Raw genomic sequence first — 22,800 nt, 5'->3', positions numbered from 1 at the left:
ACAGTGAACCATCATCAGTTCATCTGTAACATGCTTAACACACAGTCGACCATCATCTGTTCATTTATAACATGGTTAACACACAGTCGACCATCATCTGTTCATTTATAACATGGTTAACACACAGTCGACCATCATCGGTTCATCTGTAACATGGTTAACATACAGTCGACCATCATTTATTCATCTTTTACATGGTTAACACACAGTCGACCATCATCTGTTCATTTATAACATGGTTAACACACAGTCGACCATCATCTGTTCATCTGTAACATGGTTAACACCCAGTCGACCATCATCAGTTCATCTGTAACATGGTTAACACACAATCGACCATCATCAGTTCATCTGTAACATGGTTAACAAACAGTCGACCATCATCTGTTCATCTGTAACATGGTTAACACCCAGTCGACCATCATCAGTTCATCTGTAACATGGTTAACACACAGTTGACCATCATCAGTTGATTCCCTGACATGGTTAACACACAGTTGACCATCATCTGTTGAATCCCCGACATGGTTAACACACAGTCGACCATCATCTGTTTGTTTATAACATGGTTAACACACAGTCGACCATCATCTGTTCATTTATAACATGGTTAACACACAGTCGACCATCATCGGTTCATCTGTAACATGGTTAACATACAGTCGACCATCATTTATTCATCTTTTACATGGTTAACACACAGTCGACCATCATCTGTTCATTTATAACATGGTTAACACACAGTCGACCATCATCTGTTCATCTGTAACATGGTTAACACCCAGTCGACCATCATCAGTTCATCTGTAACATGGTTAACACACAATCGACCATCATCAGTTCATCTGTAACATGGTTAACAAACAGTCGACCATCATCTGTTCATCTGTAACATGGTTAACACCCAGTCGACCATCATCAGTTCATCTGTAACATGGTTAACACACAGTTGACCATCATCAGTTGATTCCCTGACATGGTTAACACACAGTTGACCATCATCTGTTGAATCCCCGACATGGTTAACACACAGTCGACCATCATCTGTTCGTTTATAACATGGTTAACACACAGTCGACCATCATCTGTTCATTTATAACATGGTTAACACACAGTCGACCATCATCGGTTCATCTGTAACATGGTTAACATACAGTCGACCATCATTTATTCATCTTTTACATGGTTAACACACAGTCGACCATCATCAGTTCATCTGTAACATGCTTAACACACAGTCGACCATCATCTGTTCATCTGTAACATGGTTAACACCCAGTCGACCATCATCAGTTCATCTGTAACATGGTTAACACACAATCGACCATCATCAGTTCATCTGTAACATGGTTAACACCCAGTCGACCATCATCAGTTCATCTGTAACATGGTTAACACACAGTTGACCATCATCAGTTGATTCCCTGACATGGTTAACACACAGTTGACCATCATCTGTTGAATCCCCGACATGGTTAACACACAGTCGACCATCATCTGTTCGTTTATAACATGGTTAACACACAGTCGACCATCATCTGTTCATTTATAACATGGTTAACACACAGTCGACCATCATCGGTTCATCTGTAACATGGTTAACATACAGTCGACCATCATTTATTCATCTTTTACATGGTTAACACACAGTCGACCATCATCAGTTCATCTGTAACATGGTTAACGCACAGTCGACCATCATCTGTTCATCTGTAACATGGTTAACACCCAGTCGACCATCATCAGTTCATCTGTAACATGGTTAACACACAGTTGACCATCATCAGTTGATTCCCTGACATGGTTAACACACAGTTGACCATCATCTGTTGAATCCCCGACATGGTTAACACCCAGTCGACCATCATCTGTTCATCTGTAACATGGTTAACACACATTCGACCATCATCAGTTGATTCCCTGACATGGTTAACACACAGTTGACCATCATCAGTTGATTCCCTAACATGGTTAACACACAGTCGACCATCATCTGTTCATCCCTAACATGGTTAACACACAGTCGACCATCATCTGTTCATCTGTAACATGGTTAACACACATTCGACCATCATCAGTTGATTCCCTGACATGGTTAACACACAGTTGACCATCATCAGTTGATTCCCTAACATGGTTAACACACAGTCGACCATCATCTGTTCATCCCTAACATGGTTAACACACAGTTGACCATCATCAGTTCATCTGTAACATGGTTAACACACAGTTGACCATCATCAGTTCATCTGTAACATGGTTAACACACAGTTGACCATCATCGGTTCATCTGTAACATGGTTAACATACAGTCGACCATCATTTATTCATCTTTTACATGGTTAACACACAGTCGACTATCATCTGTTCATTTATAACATGGTTAACACACAGTCGACCATCATCAGTTGATTCCCTGACATGGTTAACACACAGTTGACCATCATCAGTTGATTCCCTAACATGGTTAACACACAGTCGACCATCATCTGTTGATTTATAACATGGTTAACACCCAGTTGACCATCACCTGTTCATCCGTAACATGGTTAACACACAGTTGACCATCATCAGTTCATATGTAACATGGTTAACACACAGTTGACCATCATTTGTTGAATCCCCGACATGGTTAACACACAGTCGACCATCATCTGTTCGTTTATAACATGGTTAACACACAGTCGACCATCATCTGTTCCTTTATAACATGGTTAACACACAGTCGACCATCATCGGTTCATCTGTAACATGGTTAACATACAGTCGACCATCATTTATTCATCTTTTACATGGTTAACACACAGTCGACCATCATCTGTTCATTTATAACATGGTTAACACACAGTCGACCATCATCTGTTCATCTGTAACATGGTTAACACACAGTCGACCATCATCAGTTGATTCCCTGACATGGTTAACACCCAGTTGACCATCATCAGTTCATCTTTAACGTGGTTAACACACAGTCGACCATCATCTGTTCAATCCCCGACATGGTTAACACCCAGTTGACCATCATCAGTTCATCTGTAACATGGTTAACACACAGTCGACCATCATCTGTTCAATCCCCGACATGGTTAACATACAGTCGACCATCATTTATTCATCTGTAACATGGTTAACACACAGTTGACCATCATCAGTTGATTCCCAGACATGGTTAACACACAGTTGACCATCATTTGTTGAATCCCCGACATGGTTAACACACAGTCGACCATCATCTGCTCGTTTATAACATGGTTAACACACAGTCGACCATCATCTGTTCATTTATAACATGGTTAACACACAGTCGACCATCATCGGTTCATCTGTAACATGGTTAACATACAGTCGACCATCATTTATTCATCTTTTACATGGTTAACACACAGTCGACCATCATCTGTTCATTTATAACATGGTTAACACACAGTCGACCATCATCGGTTCATCTGTAACATGGTTAACATACAGTCGACCATCATTTATTCATCTTTTACATGGTTAACACACAGTCGACCATCATCTGTTCATTTATAACATGGTTAACACACAGTCGACCATCATCGGTTCATCTGTAACATGGTTAACATACAGTCGACCATCATTTATTCATCTTTTACATGGTTAACACACAGTCGACCATCATCTGTTCATTTATAACATGGTTAACACACAGTCGACCATCATCTGTTCATCTGTAACATGGTTAACACACAGTCGACCATCATCTGTTCAATCCCCGACATGGTTAACATACAGTCGACCATCATTTATTCATCTGTAACATGGTTAACACACAGTTGACCATCATCAGTTGATTCCCTGACATGGTTAACACACAGTTGACCATCATCTGTTGAATCCCCGACATGGTTAACACACAGTCGACCATCATCTGTTCATCTGTAACATGGTTAACAAACAGTCGACCAGCATTTGTTCAATCCCCGACATGGTTAACACACAGTCGACCATCATCAGTTCATCTGTAACATGGCTAACACACAGTTGACCATCATCAGTTGATTCCCTGACATGGTTAACACAAAGTCGACCATCATCTGTTGAATCCCTGACATGGTTAACACACAGTGAACCATCATCAGTTCATTTGTAACATGGTTAACAAACAGTCGACCATCATCAGTTCATCTGTAACATGGTTAACACACAGTCGACCATCATCAGTTCATCTGTAACATGGTTAACACACAGTCGACCATCATCTGTTCATCTGTAAAATTAGTCCCTATTCCTGACTTTTTTTCAATAGAAAACTAAAAAGGGGGACCAAAATCGTTGTTTTAAAAACAGGGGGACTAAAATCGAAAAAAATACAAAATAGGGGGACCAAAGTTACAATTAAAGCATCGAATCCACAGTACTTAAAAACTTCTCAATAGATTGGATTTATTTATGTGGTCCAATTCTCTCAATATAAAGTGGATGGCTTTGATCAATTTGGGTAAAACATAGATCTCATGCACGGTTGTGATCATTTTGTCACTAATAGATATCAACCGGTGATTTAATTTGGACGGCTGATTATATACTCCCTCAACATCCATCGCTGGACCCTATTATACCACTTTAATGTTGGCCACTTTAAATGGAGTTCGAGAATGTTACGTTTTGAAACCCTATCATCCCAAATCCCTTTTCCATTAAACCATGTCATCTTCATATGTTGCAAACTCCGAAGTGTCCCAAATACCCCAAATCCCTGAATGTGGTTGCAATAAACCAATGAAGTTGTTTATATCCAACTCAAGAAATAACCCTAAAAGGAGATATTGGAAATGTGCAAATGTGGAGGTGAGTTTGATTGGAAAATATGCTATACGATTTCGTCTTTTATAATCTGTATTATAAAATGGACTTGGTTAATTTATTAGTGAATATGGTTAATTATGATGTTTTTTAGGCAAGGCGATGTTGTAGTTTGTTCATTTGGGATGATGAACTTGATGGTCGACCTCCATATGATCGGAAAATAACCATGGATGCAAGAAATGTAATTCTGGATTCGCACGACGACGCAACAACACACAGTGGGTCAATATGTTGCAGCTGCTCAGAGCTTTTGAAGGATTTGCATTGCTTTGTTAAAGAACTTCGAGACAGGAGAGGAGAGCAGATGGAGATGAAACTGCAAAATGAAGGGAAAATGTCCAAGATTTTTAAGACTTTGTTTTTTTTCTTGGATTATTATTGTCATTGCATATTTTAAAATGTCTGATTAATTTATCTAATGTAATTTCTGGAACAATAACCTAATCTATGGTTTTTAATTTCTAGGTTTATGTTTAAGTTACCAATGATCTAACTTATTTATTATTTTTTTAAGAAAAGAAAACTGATAATGGAAAATGAATACCTGTGTTTGTTTTTAATAAGAAAATGATAATCTTGATTAATTTTAAGTATTTAATATATTGAAAAAACATATCACGCCTATGACAAAGGATTCGATATATCATTACTTGGTAAACGTAACATTGCAACTTTTCATCTGACCGAAGATTTGGTATATCATTAGTTGGTAAAGGTAACATTGCATGCTTACTGTTCGGTTTTTAATCTCTCTTTCTTTTGCATTCTCTCTCACCGTTTAGCTGTCGTTCTTTGCGTAACATCCACTCCAACAACAACACTCGATTTCAGACAACATCATGTCTTCTTCAGATAGGTTAGTATCTGTTCTCTTCATTTTTAATTCATCTCTGCTTTTCTGATATCCAAATCGACAGGGTTTTTGAATACCGCGCAAATTTGCTGATTTAAATATCATAGATTTTACATACTTTAGGGTTTTTGATACAATCTTCAGGATTTTATAAACAATGTGTGTTGCATGTTATAATGTTGCAGAGCTGATAAACTCAATCTTCAACATTTTGATGAAAAGAAACTTCAACAGATGTACCTATGTCATAAGTTGTATTTGAAAAAACGATTGCTCCAGAAAAAAAAGATCAGGAAATTTTATAGCTACGAAGAATTTTGTAAACAGTTGGTAGAAGTGTGTAATCTTCGAGCAAAATACGGACTTGATCCACCAAAGGAACCTGCCAAGGAGCTCATTCAAAGTGCTCCAGTCAATACTGGTGTTGATGCAAGAAAAAGTTACCATGCATCTGTTTACAGAGCCTCTCTCCAAAATGATGCATCCAGGAGGTAACTCTGAAGTGTGTTTTATGAATATGAACATGTATTTTACCATAAAAACCTGTATGATTAGAGAGCAAGTAAGATAATAACGTTTCTTTACTTCATTGGACCATTTGTAGGAGTAATAAACACAGTAAGGTGTCGGGAATAGCGAAGGGAAAGGGTGAAGCTGGCGAGGGTGGTTCCAGACAACATTGTGTGCAAGAGGTTACCAGTTCTACGATCAACGACAGGCTCTCCGTGGAGGTGGAAGTGTGTAATCTTCGAGCAAAATACAGACTTGATCCACTAAAGGAACCTGCCAAGGAGCTCATTCAAAGTGCTCCAGTCAATACTGGTGTCGATTCAAGAAAAAGCTACCATGCATCTGTTTACAGGGCCTCTCTCCAATCATCTGCATCCAGGAGGTAAATCTGAAGTGTGTTTTATGAATATGAACACGTATTTTACCATAAAAACCTATATGATTAGGGAGCAAGTATGATACTAACGTTTCTTTACTTGATTGGACCATGGGTAGGAGTAATAAACATAGTAAGGTGTCGGGAAAAGCGAAGGGAAAGGGTGTAGCTGGCGAGGGGGTTTCCAGACAACGTTGTGTGCAAGAGGTTACCAGGTCTACGATCAACGACAGGCTCTCCGTGGAGAAAGGAAAGAATAAACTTTGGCAGAACGAAGATAGGTTAATTCGTCCGACCCAAGGTGTGGTGATCAATGAGGGCATGGAAGGCAAACGCAAGAGAGGAGGTCATCGCGAAGTTGATGCCGGAGGTAACGGGAAACTAAAGGGTAAGGCTATAGGTTCTTCGGAAGCCCCCGATGCTCAAAGCGTCGACTATGAATTCACAAGTATATCATCCAACAACAATAGGTAAATCTATTTTGAACGTATATTATATTGAAATAAGTTGCTTCGATGTTGAGTTGGAAGTTTCTAAACAAAGTTTATATGATGTTTTGGCTTTGGTACAGGGTGTACACTACGATCATTGTGAATCAGGATGAAGAGTATTGGGTTAGAGAAGTGTTTGATGCAAAGAAGATGCGCAAGAATGTGATGGTATGTCTTGTTTTTATTTGATTTCCTATAACAGCAGAAGTCAGTTGTTTATTTTAAAGAATCTGACATTCTGTGAAAACCTTTGCAGCAATTTCCAGCAAATGTGATTGATAGTTGCCTTCTCCGCCAAATTTCAAACATTGTTTTACTTGACTGTGATAAGGGTGAACCATACTACTGTGAGATAAAGAAGAGGGAAGAGAAGAAGGAAACATATCTGTGTGGGGCGTGGTTTGATTACGTAAGGAAAGCTGATTTGAAGGTCGGTGACAAACTCCATTTTGTCATCCGATACCCACCGGTGGAGGAAATATTGGTATATGTTGAGCGTAGGGCTGCAACCCCATAGGGGCACCGAGGAGGATCATAGTTGCAATGGTTTTTTTGAAAGTTACTATTTGTAATATTATAATTTTATATTGTAAACAATTATGGAAGTTTATTAAGTTTTATTTATAATGTTCCAGATACAATGTTAGTTGTGATGTGAAGTGAAGTATATTGGGTATTTTGTATGTGTTTGTTAAGTTTTAATGTAAGTGATTGTTATTGCTGGGAAATTTTATGGTTGACCCCAGTTTATTAAGATTGGGCCCTTTTTGTGGTTGTATTAATCATAGCACATTCTGTTGTTTATCTGCATGATTTATATACTTTTTATATCAAAAAGTATTTGTACGGAGTAAGGATCCATGCAAAAACCCATGCAATGCTCAAAATTCAGGGGGTGCAAAAATGAAAAAGCATGAATATGCAAAGTATTTTCCGGATTAAGGTTTCTGTTACTAATGACCTAATTTATGGTTGTTGTTGTTCACGTTTCTGTTCCTAATGACCTAATTTATGGTTGTTGTTGTTGTTTATGCTTTTGTTACTAATGCCTTGATTTATCAGAAAACAAATTATTCATTTATAGAAAAAAGAAACTTCTCATCTGAAATATTTGTAGTGAGTAAACTGCTAACTGAATGATGCAAAATGCTAAGATTTAATTTAATATTATACACAAGAGATACAATACTTCATTACACTGCAAACGTACATAATGAAACTCAACATTTGATTCATTTCAACACCAAAACAGACAACATCAAAACAAACTACATACCAACTACTTAACAAAACATCAAAGAAAATTACTTTCCATCTTCAACCAAGTTTAATTATACGCCTAAAATTATTCGTATTACATCATAAAACGAACAAACATTCTTGTAGGAGGATCTGCCACAGTGCACTCAAGAACATCACCAGCCCTCAGACGAGTTGCTTTAACATACTCATACCAACCTAAGCAAAGATATCTCTCCCCTGGCCTCCTACCAGTCTTCAACACACATGGGTAAACAGCATCGGTATGAACATCGACAATGTCTATCTCAGTTTGCAACGGCAATAACCAATTGGCAGCAACATTAGATGGAAAGTGCTGCATTTTATATATGTTTCATAGCACAAAATCATTATCAATACATGCATATCTAACATACCAACATGTCGATTAAAATAACCGGTCCAGATTACTTACGAAAACATTCTTTCCTCTTACACAAGCAGCAGTGACACGATAATTGAATGAAATGCCATTTTCTTCAACCACGGGATCACCGAAATTTTCATCCATCTCTTCTTCACCTTCATCACTTTCAATGTCACTGAGATCAACATTCTGTTCAACCTCATCGTAAACGTAATTACCTAAATACTCAGCCCATTGTTCATCCATCCTTCAAAAAGATAAACATGCAACTATTAAAATTACAAAGCAAACAATGAAATTATACGTAAACGCAAATATGTAAGCAAATGATAAACATAATTACGTATCACTTGAAGTCACTGAGTGGGATTCACCACTGGACATTTCTCAAGAGCAAGAACACTTAACAATTCACTTTTATAATAAGATTTTTTTCCTTATGTTATTTTTTCCTCTCTTGGTGGTACTACTACTATATATATTGGAAAAATTATATAGGTATAGTTACACCTAACCTAAACCTCATTCAATGGCATTAACTTTAGGTGAAAAAAAATATTAATGCATGATGGTAATATAACCACTACTGCACTCATAGAATTAGGTGACTGACAGTAGAACATATAAACTGTATCAGTGTTGATTTGACTCCACTGAACTTACAAACTATATGCTATGACACAAAAAACCTATATAGATGCATGTATTCTAACCTAAACCTTGTCATACCACTAAAAATCACCTCCAAAGTCATGCCTGGTCAAATTACAGCTACTTATTTGCTCGTTCAAGTACCACCATTGTTCATCAGTCGTTGTGGCCTACCGAAACACGAACCCGAATTTTCCGCAACTGTCGTTGGATATAGTGGGATTAACGGTTGTACATGCATTGGATGCAACATCGGTTGTACCGCTGGCAACACGGGTTGCAATCCATACATTGCAGGCATGGGTATGCTTGTGCTTCCAACTTCCGCACGAGAAGTCGCTGTCACATTCGCGCCACGAGAGTTCGGTGGTTCTGTACATTTATTTTGCACACTACTTCCACCAATGCGACCTCTTTTTCCATTCTTGTTCTGTTTTAACAAACAAATTATTCTTGTGATACAAATAATAACACGTTATAATTAATACAGCATATCAGAGCTTGTATTAAAAAAAACATAATACCTTCACAACCTGGCTGAATGAATCAGTTACTGGCCGCGACGTCATACCAACATTTTGTTCAGATGGCGCGTTTTCCGCAACCTGCAAATTATACAACAGAAACTACTATGTTTATCAAAAGAGCAACAGATTGACTCAAACGAACAGAATATAGCTTTCGAAATTACCGAACAACTCCTTGCATTATGAGTTCTACTGTTGCATTTAGAACATCGCCTAATAGATTTTATGTCATTCTTTCTTTTCTTTGGAGCACCTTTGCTATTCACAATATTTGGATCACCTACAACTGAGTTCGATGCCAAAATAGGATCGTCCGTACTGCAATACTTTTTGTGTAACTTCAGAATGTCACCCATTATTTCCCCATAAACACCTTCCCTTTTTGAAGCTTCATTGCAAAAGGCAGTAAATGCAGAACAATATGCACCAAACCGAGCTAGCTCAATCATTTTAGAATCATCAGAACCATTACAATTCATGTTCAAGTACTGAATTTTTGCATCCTTCGTCCATCTCGACAAAATCAAACCGGTGGGAATGAGACTAACATGTTCTTCCTTCATGACACCAAACATATGAGAACATGGAATCCCATGAGAATCCCATAACCTACACTCACATTGAAGTGTTTCACCATCATACACAACCTCTACGTCATAGTTATCACAACAATATTTTGTAAATCGATAAGTCTTAAATCCGTTGCGAATTAACTTTTCCTTAACAATCAATGATCCAGCCTTCACTATTTCATCTCTGACTTCCTTGAAAATCTCCATAGTATAAACATTCGCAGCATGGCTCTCAAGGGCACGCAGTTGAGTAGTCATCACAGGTTCTGAAAACTTTGATTTATAATCGGCAATCAGTTCATTGTTTCTATAAGATCTCATAGCCTGATCAAAATTGTGCATAAATTCAAAAATGCAGCCTTTCTTCCTGACATAACTCTTGATGACTGCATTGACGGCTTCACATTGAGACGTAGTTCTTATACGTCCAAAAAACTTCTCACGTAGATATGCAGTTGCCCATAGTGACCTGTTCTCGTACGTTTTTGCAACCCAAGGATTTCCTTCAAGTCCGTTTTCTTTAATTATTTTTGACCAAAACTCTTCAAATTGATCCTTTGTAAAATTAGAGTACATGGCTTTTTGAAAATCTTTCAAAAATTCCGAGTTCTTTACATTCTCAGACGCATTCTTGTTCAAATGCCAAGCGCATAAACGATGTGTCGCATCCGGAAACACCTGTTTTATAGATTCCCTCATCGCCCCATCTCCGTCTGTTACAACTGCTGCTGGGTATCTATTTTCCATGCACTCTAAAAAACACTCCAACAACCACTTATACGTCTCTGTCGTTTCATCTGACACCAACGCAGCACCAAAAATAACTGTCTGAGAGTGGTGGTTACACCCTGAAAATATAACCAATGGGTAGTTGTATTTGTTCTTCTTGTAAGTCGTGTCGAACGCAATCACATCGCCAAAACAAAAATAGTCAGATCTACTGCTTCCATCAGCCCAAAAAAGAGACTTCATTCGTCCATCCATGTCTACGGCATATTTACCATATAACATGGGATCAGTAGATGACTTCACAGTTAGATAATTTATAGCAGCGGCAACGTCACCATCTTTAATATTAGCACGCATTTTACTATCAAAATAATTGTACAGATCCTTCTTTGTAAACCCAACACGATCGTGTCCACCCTTCTGAGCAACCATGTACCCCATTATATGACAAGTTCTAATTCCATTTGACTGTAGACCGTCAATTTGAGCTCTATCTGCTGCAGTAATCTCACGATAAATGGGGTGTAAGTGGACAAACCTAGATGGTGTTAATTCATGGTTGTGAGCCTCTTCAAAACATGTCACTACATAACTATCCTTCTGGGGGTTGTAATGCACACGAAGCCTAGCGGGACAATTAGTGCGGGTCGTAGGTCTGTGTTCTCTTTTTCTATCAAGCCTCCTTAAGTGTTTTGTATCTCTTAGACCGTGTTTATTGCATACAAACTGCCTCATTATAATTGTTTGTCCATCCTCAGTCGATCTTGTCCTAACATCACTTTTCCTAATGGCAAACCCTTTACATTTAGCATACTTGAAATAAAACACATTAGCTTCATCAACTGTACCGAATTCCATAGCACGAATTTCATCAGCAGTAAGGGCATTAATTTTCACTGTTCTATCACCTACAACTGCATCAAATTCAACAAATTTTTCACCGTGACTATCACCATCGCCATCGCCATCACCATCACTTGAACCTTGGTACGCACTGGACACCGAATTACTGTCATCCCGACCATTGTCGGATTCAGAATCAGATGTACCACTGTCACGGCATCGATAGTCGTACGAATCATAATGGTCGGTGTTTTTCATGGTAAACCTGAATTAACACATTTGTTAACACACCAAAAATCAACATAAATCACAGTACCTAATTTCCTATTCAAATCAAAGATACTTAACATAATTGAAATTTCCAAATCATCAAATAGGAAACCCATGTACAGAAAACAATTTCAAGCATCAATCACAATTCCTTATTACGTTATTAAATCAATCGACCTGATTCAAAGGTACCCACCAAAATTAAAATTTCGTAATCATCAAATATAAATCCCATGTAAATAAAACAAATTCAATCATAAACCCTAATTCCCAATCCTAAACCCTAATTCCCAATTTGAAATCAGTAAATCTTAACTATTCAAACAAATATAACAACCATTTTATCATTTACCTTTGCAGCAGCGTGCTCAATACGAACCTGTGAATGGGACGCTTACTGTTGTGTTGAGTTTGCAGTGTTTGGAAAAAATGCCAAGATGAGACGATAACTGTTGCGTTGAGTTTGTAGTTGGGAAAAAATGCCAAGATGAGATGATGGATGAAGAATTTTTATTTTCAATTTCTGTTCACGATGATGAAGTGAGGGAGATGGAGATGAGTTGATTAATTTGTTGAGTTGATTAATTTGTTGAGTTGATTAATTTGTTTTAATTTAATTGATTTTGTCTATAAAAATATTACATTTTAAAAACAATATTAATATGTTAGGGACTAAGTTGCAATATATAAACTATAAAATTACCACAGTAAGTGTCAATAAGGTCATTTAATGCTTCAGTCCACTGTGGCACTATTAGGGCTTAGGGCTTAATTCTGATTGGTCAGACAGTGACTTCACCACTGAAGTCAAACGGGCGAATGCACCGTAGAATTTCCCTACTTTGAATGTAAGTTTCTGTTTGATCTTTGTTACTTCATTTGTAGTGTATTTGGCCTTTTGACTATTAAAGGTTTGTTTGGATAAATAACTTATTTACTGCGCTTATAATATAAGTGTTTATCAAAATAATTAAGCGCTTATACAAGCTTATTTGCCGCTTATAATCACGTTAGCTAAAAAGTTATATTCCATTTTAGAAAGAAAAAAAAGTTATAACTATATTTGTTTTGACACTGTTTTGAAAATTATGACTAGAAATTCATAAATATATTACATTGTTATAACTATATTTGTTTTGACACTGTTTTGAAAATTATGACTAGAAATTCAACACATTTGTTTTGACATTATTAATAAGTGAACGAAAAAACGTTAGGCAAACTATATACAAGAGCACCAAAAAAATGTTAGGAGCCAACCCTATGTAAACATATTTATGTTGTGTGTTTTGTTGTTTTCTTTGGCATATTGAACCTACTACTTTATTTTGTCAAAAGCATTAATAACTAGTTAATATCATTTCCTATTTATCACACTATTTGAGTTCTGTTTAGTGTTTTTTAGTTTGATTTTTAATTTTACTTTAGGAATTATATCAAGTGCAAAAGAGTGAGGTACAAGTTCAAAGTGGCAAAGGAAATAGCCATCAGTTTACACTACAGTTAAATAATAACGTATACATAGAAGTGGTTGGTGGTATAAATAAAAAGGGTGCATATTTGGATTAGGATTTCAAGCCGCTACCATCAAATCATCTGCAAAAAATATCATTTCTAATGATGCAGCATTAGCTAAAGAGGTAACTGCATTGAAAGCTCAAGTTCAAACATTAAACTATCAACTTTATCAAAAGACTCATAAACAAGAAAGTATAAAACAAAGGTGAATCCATGGGAGCGCATGTTTCAAAAACTAATGCATGACAAAAATATGTATAGTTCATTGCTTGATGATGATGATGATACCGGCAATGAAGGAGATAATGGTATTAACAATGAAGGAGAGGAAAATATAGGTATGGAAAAAGATGGTGTTGACATGACATGAAAGGAGAGGATGATATTGAAAATGAAGAAGAGAATGATAATCATTTCATGAACTAAATTTATATTTATGTAGTGATATTTTTATTTTGAAGTTATGAGTACATTTTTAATATGAATACTTACTTAACTATACTATTGCTATATTTTGTAATGTAGGGCAAGGATCATTGTACTATGATTTTATTTTGCAATATTACAATTATCATTTTCCTATTACAATATTTTAAAATGTTTTTTTTTTATAAACAAGAGGGCCAAAGCCCAAACAATATTTTAAAATGTTATTGCAACTTGCAAGTATCATTTTATTATCACTATATTTATCTCATGAATGATATAAATTCAAATTTAGTTCATTATAATCTTTAAATTATGTTTAGGTTATGTGTATTACAATATAGATTATATTTAGGGTGATGAATAAAATGGTATAAAAAATTGCATTAAATTTAGAGACGAAAATATTTATCTTATACATCGAAATAGATATCAGAATTTTATTAAATATAAAAAATTGCATTAAATTTAAAAAATTGCATTAATCTTTATTATCATTATTTTGTTGTCAGAGTCAGAATTTTGAAAACAAAATATATTTAATGTAGACAAGGAATTAATAGAGACAGAAAATAACTTTTACTCGTTATAATAAGGAGAGACGAAAGTTGTTATCTAGTGACGGAAAAATCCCGTCTCCAAATATAGACGGAAATAAAAGATCTCTCTCTAATGCGTTTGTGATCAATATTTTAAAGAGTGGTCTTTTTCTATCTCAGAGTCCGTCTCCAAATGAATTGGAGATGAAATTTAAGCATTTTAGACACGGATTTTGTCCATCTCTAATCCTAATTTTCTTAATAGTGGTTCCTATAAATTATTTTTATAACAAAAAAATAAAATAAAATATCATAATTTTTTTTCATAAAATAATAAAAAATATCATAAATTTCATAAATTTTTTTCATTAGCTATCTTTAAATTTTATTTAAAAAATTTCAAAAAAAAATTATAAAAAATATCATAAACTGTTTTGATATATCTCTCAAATAGTGTCATAAAATTATAGTAGAAGATAAGCTCATTCCAATAGACCCTAAGTTATTAATATTACTTTATGATACTTTATCTCATCAATAATAGGTTTAAAGCATTTTAAACATTTTTCATTTATGGATATAATTTGACTACCCGATCTCATCTCGAATTGAATAAGCATTTTTCAAAAATTCTTTCTCAATAACAAAAGGTATTTTCTAATTCGGGGACCCTTTCTCAAAGATTTGATATTTAATATCCATAGTTAAAATATTTTTTCATATAAAAAATACCATCCATTGTTTGGAAATTATACGATACAACAAGGCAAATCGTTCATTCCATCCAAATCAGAAGAAAAGAAATACGGTGGTAAGTAATGGAATGGAATGAAATCCATACCACTCAATTTCGCTCCGCTCTATCCGTTTTTAAATTATTTAAATAATAAAATATCATTTTATTTTATCTCATTTCGGCCCACTCTATCAAATTTCATCAATCCAAACAAAGTCTTATGAGAAATTTTTTTTCTTGACCTTCTAGTTATAGAACATACTGACTCTTTCTTATTATCGAATAATAGTGTATAACACTACTAGCCTTTCTTAATTCAAGTTAACAAATTTATCACACATCATATTCTAATAATCTTGAACATGCAATATTTTGTTTTTTCAACCAAATATTGTAAATTTAATTCAACAAGTAGCATAACATCTTGACCATTGACCATAAACCAGTTTGAAGAGTGTAGTTCAAAAAAGTCAATTTTATCCTTCAATGTTTTTAACTAATTTACCATTTCAATTTTTATTACACAAAAAATTGCTAAATGAGTTTCAGCAACACTTCAAAAACGTTGCCTAAAGTATTTTTTTTTTAAAAATTATCATACCGGAGCAATTTTTAAAAGTGTTCGGATAGAGTGTATTATTAAGAAATCGGAACACTTTTTGAAAGTGTTCCGGTTAAAAAAATTGCTAAATGAGTTTCAGTAACGGTTTAAAAGTGTTGCCTCACTACGTCAAAAACGATTTTAGACAGCGCTTTTATACAAAAGCGCTGCTATAAGTAAAATAAAAAATAAAACACAGAAACTATATTAAAAAATGAGTCAAAGCGCTGGTATAGGGACGACCTTAGACAGCGCTTCTTCAAAAGCGCTGGTATAGGGACGACCTTAGACAGCGCTTCTTCAAAAGCGCTGGTATAGGTTCACATTAGAAAGCGCTTCCAAAAGCGCTGGTATAGGACCATATTAGCCAGCGTTTTTTCAAAAAGCGCTGTAGAAAGTCAAATAAATTTTAAAAAAAAATAATTTAAAAGTGCCGGTATAGGTTCATATTAGAAAGCGCTTTCTAAAAAAGCGCTGGCTTAGTATAATTAAAATTGAAATTGAAAAATATAATCTCACAAACGTAAAACCCTATATCATTCTTTCTATATTCCCAATCGAAAAACCATATCGTTCTTCTTCTTCTCCCAAACCAAAAATCTATTGAATCCACGAACAAACTCTCTCAACCCACAAACAAACCTTCTGAATTCGAAGAACCCTAATTGAACCCACGGTTGAGTATTTCCTCTTTCTTCTCTCACGAAAATCGCTTCTGAATCCCTTCTTCGCTCACGAAATCACTTATGAATCGCTCACAAAATCACTTCTGAATTGCACAAAAATCGCTTCTGAATCGGCATTAGAGGTATGTTTCTAAGATTATGTGAATTTTTAATTGAGAGATTTGGTTGTTCTAATGGATGACTTAGTGTCCACTTCCTACAGTATTACATTTCGTTTTTGTTGAAGCAAACTGTAGTTTCCAGTTCTAGTTGGTACAAAAACTGAGTATTTAAGTCTTGCTCTAGTTACTACAGAACTGTTGTGGATACACACCTTACTTTGACTTAACCATCTTTGCTTTATGTGATAATCTGAGTGTTGTTGCTGCTTTGGCCATCAAACCAGTTCTTCAAACCAGTTCCGTTTGGATAGCCTAGGGTTGAGGAGTAACTAGTAGATTGATAATTCTGAAAAATGTTATATTTTATATCTTTTTGAATTAGTATGATTCAACATCCATTATGCATAATTAATAAGTATCACTAGCTGTTGACAGGGACAATTTTTGCTATTATTTTTTATACCAGAAGTTTGTGCTGATAACATTTATGATATCAGGAAGAATATTTTAAACTAGGAAGAATAATTTAAACCTGCATAATATATGATGGCGTCTTACAATTTTATTTAGTGTCAATAGAGACACATTAGGTCATGTTTCCTCTGTTTTGTGTGGGTGTATGAGAGATTAGATTTCTAGGATGTTAGTATATTCTAAGTTATTCAATGTAAGTTATGCTCAGTTGGCATTGGTTTGGATATGCTTAGTTGTCACAATTAGTTATAGCATCTCCAAGTTAAGTAGAAAAATGGTGACAGTGATCTTTCATTATTCACAATGATGGTTGCCTTAGTAGTAAAAGCAGTTTTCTTTGTAGTACTCCTGAGTTGAAAAAACATTATGAAATGCTTGTGAAGTCTAAGGATCAGGTTTGGTCTCCTAAACTTAAGACTATTTTGGAAAACAAGGTTAGGCTTAGAAAAGAAAGAAAAAAGACACAAACTGTGTCTGCTAGATAGAGTTGATATGTATGCATGTATGTATAAAGTTGTAAAGTTAAGTGAAATTTGCGTACTGATTGATCATATTTATTCAAAGCGCTCTTTAGATCCCGCTTCAATAACAGAAAGGTTGAGATGTTTGGCATATGGTTTAAGTTTGCATGTGTTTTCTCACAGCGCATACGCAATAAATGGATACACATTTTATACCAAAGAACGAGATGATAAAAGTACTATGCAAAATAGTGGTGTCACCGTGCTAGCTGAAGCAATGCACATATCAAGTATGAAGGACTTAAACCCTAAATATGCAAATATATCATATTTTGGGGTTATTGAGCACATTTGGGTGTTTGATTACGAGAAGTTTCAAATTCCTATCTTTGGTTGCAAGTGGGTAAATAGTAGTGGCATACGAATGGATAAGTCAGGATTTCTGCAAGTTGATCTTAATAGGGTGGGGTACGAAGACGAGCCTTTTATTTTAGTATCTCAAACTAAACAAGTATTTTATGTCACTGACCCGACGAGTACGAAATGGTCTATATTGCTTTTATCTAACAAAGTGGTTGATGATATCGGTGTAGATCAAGGTGATATTGATGTTGAGAATCAGTCAAGTGTTAGACAGAATGATCAAGATGAGAATAGTATAACGGATGAATCATATATCAGAAAAGATCATGATGAGGGAATTTGGATCAATTCTGACGTCCGCATTGCTAAGAAACAAGTAATTCGTATTTCAACCAAGAAAAGAAAGAGATGTTAGTGAAAGAAGCAATATCATAAAATATTATATATTATGTCATTGTCAATAAATTTATATGATGTGTCACGTGTTTTTATAGTTATTTGTATATGTGTATGTAATTTATGTGCGCATTTGGTTCGTGTCCTGATGTGCGAGTCATGTTTAGTACCTATTTTTTTGTTTTATTTTCATTGTTCATCGTGTTATCCTGTGATTACTATATGATAATATTTGATAATGTAACTATGTGAGTGTTACTAGTATGTCTGAATGTGTTAATCAATAAATTATTGTGTATAGTATAATCTTATGATGTAATAAGTTTTTGTTTTATATTCAATTGATTATGGAATTTTATAAGTGTCTATGAGTGTCAATTGAAGGAGTGAAAAACACTTAGAAAGGGGGGGATTGAATAAATGTAACTTCAAAAACTTAGAAGATAAAAACAATGAACACAATTATTTTTATCCTGGTTCATTGTTAACCAAACTACTCCAGTCCACCCCTGACAAGGTGATTTACCTCAACTGAGGATTTAATCCACTAATTCAACTGATTACAATGGTTTTCCACTTAGATAACCTCTAAGTCTTCTAGAGTCTACAGATCACAACTTGATCACTCTAGGAATCCTTTTACAGTCAATGTAAAATAAAGTTTACAAGAGTTTAGATTGCTTCTAATAAAGCTGTAATCACAACTGTGATATTTTTCTTAAGTTCTATTCTTAACACTCACTAAGATATTACAAAATGTGTGAGGTTGAAGATGAAGTTCTTGAGCTTTTGAATTTGATAGTGTTTCTGTATAATTTGCATAAGTGTTGTATTCAGCTTCTGGACAGAACTTTTATATGTAGGCGCTTGAGAGGAAATGACCGTTGGGATGCATTTAATGCTTTGCATGAATAGTACAACGATGTATTTAATGTTTCACACTTTTGTCAACTACCTCGAGCCTTGCTTTTGCTGCATTTACTGACTTTGCCTTTTGTAGCTTCTAACGTTCCTTTTGTCAGTCAGAGATTTGACGTTACAGCCTTTCATCTTGTACTTTCTTCTGGACTCAAATTTGTAGATAACAACGTTTGAATATCAGAGCCATCAGCTTTTGGTGCAGAGCATCTTCTGTCTTCTGACTTTGAAGAGCTTTGAGCGTGATACCATCAGAACTTCAGAGCTTGTTCTTCTGACTTCCATTCTTCTGATGCTTTCCAGTTCATGTTCTGATTCTGCATGACCATCTTCTGATGTCTTGCCAGAGCATGTTCTGATGAAGCCATCCAGAACTTTCTGAGTTAGTGCTTCTGAGCGCTTAATTGTGCATACTCTTTATATATTTCCTGAAATGGAAAAATTAAAGGATTAGAGTACCACATTATCTTATACAAAATTCATACATAGTGTTATCATCAAAACTAAGAACATTGATCAGAACATTTCTTGTTCTAACATCAATTGATTATGTTTTTCTTTATTATAGGTTAATTAGATGGCTAGTAACGAGGATCAACCACATGATGATGCTATTGATGATGGAGATCATGAGAACATTGTTGATCAGGAAGCGGAAATTAGAAGAGGAATAACAGTTATGAAGAGAGTCATTCGTGATAGAGACCGAGGCATACTATTCGATGCGCATTAGAGCGAAAGTGGCCTACTAATTGAGCCTAACAGTTCAAAGATTACAAGTTTTATTGGTGCACTCGTAAGGAATGCAATTCCAATTACTTGTGATGATTGGAGAGATAAGGATTTGGAAAAAGCTAAAGACAAACTTTGGATTGAGATACAGGTACCATATGTGATGTTATTTGTTTTTAATGATGATTACGTCTTTAAATTACTTGTACTAACTCACTGTGTATGTTTTTCGTAGAGGAGTTTCAACAACATGGAGGATGATAAAAGAAAAATTTGTCTCAAATTGGCCGGTAGACTACTAAGAGGGTTTAGGACTTTTTTAACTAGGAGATATCTTATGGATGCGAATAAAAATTTTGTTGATGCAGAGTATCCAGAAAGATATAGCAGTTTGATTTCACCTGAAGAATGGGTAACGTTTAAAGAAAAACGAAAAAACCCAAATTTTCGGAGTAGAAGTGAAACAAATCGGCAAAGAGCATCAGGTCCCCCATATCCATACAGAAAATGGCGTATGGGATATGGACGCTTAGAACAGTCTATTGTAAGTATCTATAAATTGCAATGTTATACTTGTTCATCGTGAGTTATATTTGATCATATTATTTGGCTTAATGTGTAGTTAACAAGGGAGAGTAGTTCTGAAACATTTGTTCCACCACATGTTTTGTGGAAGGAAGCCCGTGTGGGAAAGGATGGAGTTGTCAAAGAAGATGTTTAAAAAAATTTTGAAAAATGTGTAAGTATAACATTATTTCTTTAATTAAATCAAAAGTTTAGTAACATATTATTAAGACAAATTTTGAATATTCATATGAATTTCAGGAGACTCTATCTCAGTCTATATCTCCAGATGAAGGCAATGATTGCAGGAGCATACTTAGCCGCGCATTAGATATTCCTGATTATTCTGGTCGGGTGAGGGGTAAGGGATTTGGAATCACTCCAACATCCTTGAAGATGAAAAAACAGAAGGCTCCTAGCAATAGAGAACTACAGGAAACCTTGGAAGCACTACAAGCTGAAGTCCGCGAATTGAAAAGGGAAAAAGAATTAAGAGAGCAAGCTTCAGGTTGTAAAGCTACTAGTGACAAAGGTAGTATCGGTTGTAATTTTCAACCGAATCTTCCAGAGGTAATTATATATATTATTATGAAATTAAAGTAGCTTAATTTATTTAATTGAAATATATACACAATAATAATTTGAAATTTATTATTGGTTTTAGGGCATTTCACCTTGCCAACTCTACTTATCGTCACCGACTTATCGGATGGTTGGCAAGGGAAAAGTGCATAACACTTTGGGAGAATTACTTCACACTAGACCGCTCCCTACTGGCTGTTTGAAAGTATCGGTTGACATTGCTTTAGAGAAGGATGCGTTATTACCGCATCCTGACAATGTTTCGGATGCCACATTGGTGGAAGATGCAATAGGTTCGTTTGTTGCATGGCCGTCAAGCCTCATTAGTGTAGATGATGAGGTATGCTTAAAACCATATATATGAATCTTTGAGTATTCAAAGTTTTTACGTGCATTTTACGTACATTTGTTTTTATATGGTTATGTTAATCAGACTCCAACAAAATCCAAAGCAAAAGACAAGGAGCCTCGGCGGAAAATCGAGTCAGTTGCATCAATAAAAGAGGTACATCACAATTATATGATATTTATGCATGAAAAATGTTAATTCGTGATCTTATATTTCACCTAACTAATTATATGATCTTTAGATGTATGCTAAAGAGATTGAAGATGTCAGTAAGGGTAAGAAGCCTGAAAAGGTTGTTGCTAAGAAGACCGCAACTAAGAGAAAACCTACTCCCAATAAGTTTAGGTTGTGACTTTTCACATTTTTAGAACTCTCTGATATTCCGTAAGGAAACACCCGTCTTGTACCTATGGAGGAAGATTTGTTTGGTATTGAGTATCAAGAAACAATTGGTATGGAGGATTTTGAACAAATTTTTGAACATACGCAATTAGGCATCGGTGTTATTGATACATACATAAGGTATATCCGATCTAATTTGTTTAATTAAATGAACAATTCATTTACTCATTTCAGATGTTAATGAGGTCTTTTATTTAAGGTTTTTGTATGACAAATTGATGCACCCGAGTGGATTGAGGCAAAGATTCGCTTTCTTAGCTCCCTTCAATACCAACTTAGGGTTAATCATATCTAAATCGGATGAAGTCATGGCGTATGTACTCAACCATTTTATGGCCAGCATAAATTCAGAAAAGTTGTTCTTTTTACCGTTTAATACCGGCAACGGGTTGTCATACCCCAAAATTTGTCCGATCAAATCTACGTCTGTTAACCCATCGAGATTCAAAATTAAGAGTCATGAGGTTTGACATTTCTATTGTCGAACCCGCTCTCTTATAAATCAGGTTGAGTTAAAACAAGGACGTAATTAACAGATGTTTAGGATCCAGAAGTGGGGACTAATTATTTTAAGGGTTTTATTATTTGTGGGGGTATCTCGGGGTTTTACTAATATTTGTTTCGATTACTATTATCATGACTAACTATTAAC

The 22,800-nt window shown here is 35.2% G+C and overlaps 5 protein-coding genes across 5 annotated transcripts; 3 read left to right on the top strand and 2 right to left on the bottom strand.

The window, feature by feature from the left end:
* The first annotated feature begins 5,593 nt into the window (after positions 1 to 5,593).
* LOC131642550 (uncharacterized) lies at positions 5,594 to 7,043 on the top strand. Its single transcript, XM_058912791.1, has 4 exons — positions 5,594 to 5,686; positions 5,869 to 6,174; positions 6,288 to 6,575; positions 6,689 to 7,043. Exons 1-4 carry the CDS (start codon positions 5,670 to 5,672, stop codon positions 7,041 to 7,043), a joined length of 966 nt encoding a protein of 321 aa, XP_058768774.1. The 5' UTR covers positions 5,594 to 5,669.
* A 62-nt stretch (positions 7,044 to 7,105) lies between these two features.
* Positions 7,106 to 7,807, top strand: LOC131642544 (uncharacterized). Its single transcript, XM_058912785.1, has 2 exons — positions 7,106 to 7,228; positions 7,317 to 7,807. Exons 1-2 carry the CDS (start codon positions 7,118 to 7,120, stop codon positions 7,575 to 7,577), a joined length of 372 nt encoding a protein of 123 aa, XP_058768768.1. The 5' UTR covers positions 7,106 to 7,117; the 3' UTR covers positions 7,578 to 7,807.
* Positions 7,808 to 8,254: 447 nt separating this feature from the next.
* LOC131642549 (uncharacterized) lies at positions 8,255 to 9,092 on the bottom strand. The gene is made up of 3 exons (XM_058912789.1): positions 9,052 to 9,092; positions 8,757 to 8,955; positions 8,255 to 8,657 (listed from the first exon to the last, which is right to left on the bottom strand). The coding sequence occupies exons 1-3, from the start codon at positions 9,090 to 9,092 to the stop codon at positions 8,415 to 8,417; spliced, it is 483 nt and encodes a 160-aa protein (XP_058768772.1). The 3' UTR covers positions 8,255 to 8,414.
* A 74-nt stretch (positions 9,093 to 9,166) lies between these two features.
* Positions 9,167 to 13,131, bottom strand: LOC131642548 (protein FAR1-RELATED SEQUENCE 5-like). Its single transcript, XM_058912788.1, has 4 exons — positions 12,680 to 13,131; positions 10,051 to 12,295; positions 9,884 to 9,964; positions 9,167 to 9,789 (listed from the first exon to the last, which is right to left on the bottom strand). The coding sequence occupies exons 2-4, from the start codon at positions 12,286 to 12,288 to the stop codon at positions 9,496 to 9,498; spliced, it is 2,613 nt and encodes an 870-aa protein (XP_058768771.1). The 5' UTR covers positions 12,289 to 12,295; positions 12,680 to 13,131; the 3' UTR covers positions 9,167 to 9,495.
* Positions 13,132 to 21,031: 7,900 nt separating this feature from the next.
* On the top strand, positions 21,032 to 22,129 carry LOC131642547 (uncharacterized). Its single transcript, XM_058912787.1, has 4 exons — positions 21,032 to 21,385; positions 21,480 to 21,737; positions 21,831 to 21,902; positions 22,001 to 22,129. Exons 1-4 carry the CDS (start codon positions 21,212 to 21,214, stop codon positions 22,112 to 22,114), a joined length of 618 nt encoding a protein of 205 aa, XP_058768770.1. The 5' UTR covers positions 21,032 to 21,211; the 3' UTR covers positions 22,115 to 22,129.
* Positions 22,130 to 22,800: the final 671 nt, after the last annotated feature.

Source organism: Vicia villosa, unplaced genomic scaffold (genome assembly GCF_029867415.1).
Source record: "Vicia villosa cultivar HV-30 ecotype Madison, WI unplaced genomic scaffold, Vvil1.0 ctg.005246F_1_1, whole genome shotgun sequence".
In the NCBI taxonomy this organism is placed as follows: domain Eukaryota; kingdom Viridiplantae; phylum Streptophyta; class Magnoliopsida; order Fabales; family Fabaceae; genus Vicia; species Vicia villosa.
Note: the sequence above shows the minus strand (reverse complement) of the source record. Positions and strands in the feature narration are given on the sequence as shown.